Source organism: Vespa crabro, chromosome 22, assembly GCF_910589235.1.
Source record: "Vespa crabro chromosome 22, iyVesCrab1.2, whole genome shotgun sequence".
NCBI classification, from domain to species: Eukaryota; Metazoa; Arthropoda; class Insecta; order Hymenoptera; family Vespidae; genus Vespa; species Vespa crabro.
In genome coordinates this window covers 3,856,478-3,861,367 of record NC_060976.1, presented here as the reverse complement: position 1 = coordinate 3,861,367, position 4,890 = coordinate 3,856,478, and the positions used below count along the sequence as shown (strand labels likewise).

The window sequence follows — 4,890 nt, the reverse complement described above, 5'->3', positions numbered from 1 at the left end:
GTAATGATTAAAGAAAATAAAAATCTATATTGTCTTATCAAATCGCTGGCGATACGAACGATTTGTTCTCCGGATCACAGCTTGTTCATTCGAGTTGCATTTTTTATATTTTTTATCGCGTTTCATACACTCGCAAATCAATCGTAAATCCATCTTAACACGTTTACCTAACGAATGATACTAAAATCTTGACATTTTTTATAAATGACAAAAAGTATAACTTAAAATGATAATATTTCCCCGTTGAACAACGCGAGGAATGATCCGAACAATACTGATCGCAAGATAGAAAGCTTGAAATATTTATTCGCGCAAGCGCACGATCATTTTTTTCCAACGACTCGCTTTCTCCAATTTTTAACAAAGTTTAGTTTCGATGAGAACTTACTACTCGTCCCTTTCATAAAGGGATAAAAGAACAATCGATAGCGGAGAAGTTCAGAATGACGACGAAAAAGAAGGACGAGTATGAAATCGAGGTGAATTATTTAAATCGAGTCTGCGGCAAGTTGCTCCAAATATTAGGCATTTCTAATCATTCGAAGGAGCCTACTTCCTTCGTCGTAAGATTTACAAAGTTCCTTTCTATTTTGGTTTGCTATGCTTTGATTGTCTTCTTCCTCGTAACTACGATACTTCACGCGGTACTGGTTGAACAAAACGTTCATATAAAAGTAAAAAAAATGCCATTACTCCTCTACAACGTGTTACTTCTCATCAAGTACAATTGCTTAATAATGAGACGAAAACATATCGAACGATGCATGAAATTAATCGAAAAAGATTTGACGAGAGTCGTGAATCTTTATCATCGGGATATAATATTGGAAAAGACAAAGTATGGAAAGCGTTTGTTCATTGCCATATGCGTTTTCCTTCATATCACTGTTCTCTTCTGGCGTCTTTTACTACCTCTTATCAAAGGGAAGATCATCACTGCTGAAAATGTTACGATCAGGCCATTACCTAGCCCTGGTTATTATTTTCATCTTATCGACGATCAGGTCAGTCCTTTCTACGAGATTATATTTTTCCTCCAATGTGCGGAAGGTTGTGTTACGATTTATACGAACATCGTGATATGCACCCTCGCCGTCATTTTCGTCGTGCATGCATGCAGCCAACTCGAAATATTTATCGATCTTCTCGAGGCCGTCGTTACGTGTACAAAATCCACTGAAAAAACCATTGAAGAAGAGGACGTTAATGCGAAATTGACAATTGCCGTGAAACATCACACACGAGTACGAAAGTATGTTTGACTCGTACATTGGTATAATGACTGATTTTAATTCCTATTTCTTTTATATTTTTTCTAAACTTCAATCATTTTCAGCTTTCTTCAAATAATCGAAAGTACTATGAATCCGTTGTATTTCATGGATATATTTGGATGTAGCATAACGCAATGTTTCTTGGGTTATTGTCTGACAATTGTACGGAATATTTTATCATTTATATGTCATAACGATGAAGATTTATTTCTAAAATAATAATATTATGAAATATTTTATAGGAATGGGATCGTCAAAATGTGAAGAATGTTTTACCATACATCATTTCCATCGTGTCTCTCACAGTTCAAATCTTTGTATTTTGTTACGTTGGCCAGCAGCTCATGTTACAGGTATTTTTTTTTTTTTTTCTATCAAAGAAGAAAGTAAACAACAATTTCTTCTGTGTGTTCGTTTTCTATCGTAAAAGTGAACGTTAAGGCATTCGTAACGACAGGACGAGAAGGTAGCTTTGAAAACTTGCGTACTCGAGTGGCATCGCATTCCGTATAAGAAAGCGAGGAACATCATACCGATAATAATTCTATCGAATCGTCGCATGAAAATCACTGCAGGAACCATAATCGAACTTTCTCTTCAAACTTTTGGACAAGTAAGCGAAAATTATTTACAATAACTATATCCAATCTTTCTCAAATTCCATTGATAATCGAAATTAAAGAAATAACATCGTGTTTTAGGTTGTTAAAACTACCGTAGCTTATTGTAACATAATGCGGACGATAATGTGATAACCTTATCGCCACGATTGGCCGCAAGTATAATACTTTTTAGCGAGATATGAAAGAATTAAGATCATGAAACTCGCGGCACTTTTAACGCGTTTGAAGTACTTTGCAGTTTAATATTTATCATGTTATCAAGTAAGATTAATTAGAAAAAAAAAGACGATCCAATAAGATCAATTAGAACAAAGCGATCGTTACGATGCACGATGTAATTTTCTAAGATACTCATATTATCGTAATAACATATTATAGCCAGGAATCTATCATGGATCTTAATTCGTTCGAATTTATTCGACACTTTCTTATCGACTATCTAAGTAAGCGAAATGTAAAAAAGGATATTCAATTCGTTTCTCAACGTTACATTAAAGATACATACGTATTATTTTCCCTTTGTGTACTCGCTCTTAACATATTTTATCGTATTTCGATTTGATTTTATATTTTCCAAGTGTTCGTGATCGTTTACGTGGAAGCTACGATTCGTAGCTTGGAAAGTTAGCGTAATAAATGTGAAGTCGAAGTTGAAAAAAAGTGAAAACTTATATTTATCTAACCCTACGTAGATACGATACGTTAAAGATTCAGACACGCAAGCGCAATTTCCAAGTTGCTCGACGGATCGGCCATAATGGTCGAAGAACGTTGGAGATCGGTGCGAGATCTCAACCTAGAGTTCTCGAACGGGTCGTATGACGTGAAAGAAGGATGTGCTCGAAGGAGAATTACGAGGATGATTTGCGTTATGCGATCGAGCCTAATCGTTACGTACTTCTTTCTCTCGGAATCCGAATAACGTATCAGCAAGTGGACAAGCGAGAATCGTTCTTACTCAAAAGTTCGCGATTACTTTTGATCCTTCTCAATTTCGTCATTATACTTTACGTTGTGATACCTGGTTTTCTACATATCTTTTTAAAAGAGACGAGTACATATGGAAAGATTCGAGTGATCCAACCCATCCTGTATTCCTCTATGACCCTAGCGAAATATACTGTACTCGTCTTTTGTATCGAGCGAACGAATATTTGCTTAAAGTATGTGATAGAGGACTGGAAAAACGCAGTGGACACTTATATCCGAGATACGATGAAAAAGAAGGCGATAATTGGAAGGCGTTTTTTCATTATATGTGGTTCGCTCATGTACGGAAGTGGCATACTCTTTAGAGGTATCATACCTTTAACCAGGGGGAAGATTACGATCAATGAGAATCTTACCATCAGACCTTTACCTTGTCCTTGCTATTTCCTCTTCTTCGATCCACAACTTAGTCCAGCTTACGAGATCGTCTATTTTCTTCAATGTCTCTCCGGTATGGTCACATATTCGATCACAACCGCTGTATGTGGACTCGCAGCTTTCTTAATTCTACATATTTGCGGACAACTCGAGATCTTGGTGATGTTGATGGAGAGGATGGTCGAAAAAACGAATCTTCCGAGTGAGAAGGTGAACGCCAAAATTGCTCTCGCCGTTGAACATCAGATAAGAGTTCGGGGGTGTGCACGATTATCCTCCCTTCATTGTTCAATTATAATTCTACAAATTTCATACTTTTTCTTTTTCTTTTTTTTTCTCCTACCTATATCGATATCGCTTTCTTGTTGATACTTTCTCAGCAAATTAGAAATCGTAGTACCATCAATGATTTTCAGCTTTTTACGAGCGGTGGAACATACGCTGCAACAAATTTGCTTGATCGAAATAATGGGATGTACCCTGATGGTATGCCTGTTGACCTATAACATAATGACGGTATAATTTTTAAAAGTTGACGAGGCGTTCTAAGATAAGAACAACTTTTATATAAAATTATTTATCTTATTATAGGAGTGGACGAATCATAATCTTGCTATTGTTTTCATGTACAGCATAGCATTATCCTCTATTATATGTAACATATTCATATTGTGTTACATTGGCGAACTACTGACGTTACAGGTATACCTAAGTTAAGAAAATTTAAGCGAACTTGTAGGACGAAATCGAATCGATTCATTGATAAGAGCAGGCGGAAAAAGTGGCGAGGACATCGTGCACTCTCGATTGGTATAATCTACCTTCGAAGGAACTATCGGGTCTCGTTTTGGTGATCGCAATATCTAATCGTCCAATGAAGATCACCGCTGGAAACATAGTCGAACTTTCCCTTCAAACTTTCGGTAACGTAAGTAACTTTTTCATAACTTATACTTACTTCGTCGTTGGAATCGATGATACGTAGGGACGATAGAGACTTTCTTCTTCAGAAGTTGATTGGAACTCAATGTCCTTTCTACACGAGTATTTATTATTTCAATCGTAAGGGGTAACTTTTTTCTTTCTGCTTGCATTCAACCGTCAGCTGTACTGTTTTATTCTGAAACGTTAAATAATTGCAGGTCATCAAAACAGCCGCAACTTATTGCAATATGTTACGAGCCGTTACATCGTGAATTTCGCTCGTGCATTAAATCGTAGAGAAAAATAACAAAAGAAAAGAAATTATGTAAATGCTAAAGAATAAAAAAAAAAAAAAAAAAAAAAAAGAAAAAAGAAAAAAGAAAAAAGAAAAAAAATGTAGTACTTATATCGTTTCAATAACGTCCATGGTAATTGATCATGGTAATCGATCCTATGTTCCATCTGGTCTACGTAGAATCAACGTTCACTTTCGGCAGTTCCACTTTTGAAAAAAATATAAATGGAAAATTTTTTCCTCCGATCGTTCGTATATAATAAAAAGTACAGATTGAGTTAAAGTTTCGAAAAGAGCAATCGTTCCACTGCATGATTTATGAGCGCAAGCGCATTATATTGCTCGTCTAGGAAAACTTCGTCTGGCGGATCGTCGTACGTTTTTATTCAATCGTAGATATTATATA

The 4,890-nt window shown here is 35.9% G+C and overlaps 1 protein-coding gene across 1 annotated transcript; it reads left to right on the top strand.

Annotated features, from left to right (window-relative positions):
• The first annotated feature begins 142 nt into the window (after positions 1 to 142).
• On the top strand, positions 143 to 4,461 carry LOC124431856. The gene is made up of 9 exons (XM_046980198.1): positions 143 to 1,252; positions 1,337 to 1,436; positions 1,517 to 1,681; positions 1,732 to 1,887; positions 2,726 to 3,525; positions 3,682 to 3,781; positions 3,857 to 3,967; positions 4,038 to 4,193; positions 4,408 to 4,461. The coding sequence occupies exons 1-9, from the start codon at positions 444 to 446 to the stop codon at positions 4,459 to 4,461; spliced, it is 2,451 nt and encodes an 816-aa protein (XP_046836154.1). The 5' UTR covers positions 143 to 443.
• Positions 4,462 to 4,890: the final 429 nt, after the last annotated feature.

Bases quoted from the DNA above. Each gene is read 5' to 3' on its own strand.
- LOC124431856 (XM_046980198.1), top strand. From the start codon at position 444: ATGACGACGAAAAAGAAGGACGAGTATGAAATCGAGGTGAATTATTTA. The intron at 1,253-1,336 runs GTATGTTTGACT...AATCATTTTCAG, and splicing joins CATCACACACGAGTACGAAA to CTTTCTTCAAATAATCGAAA. The intron at 3,968-4,037 runs GTATACCTAAGT...TGATAAGAGCAG, and splicing joins GCGAACTACTGACGTTACAG to GCGGAAAAAGTGGCGAGGAC.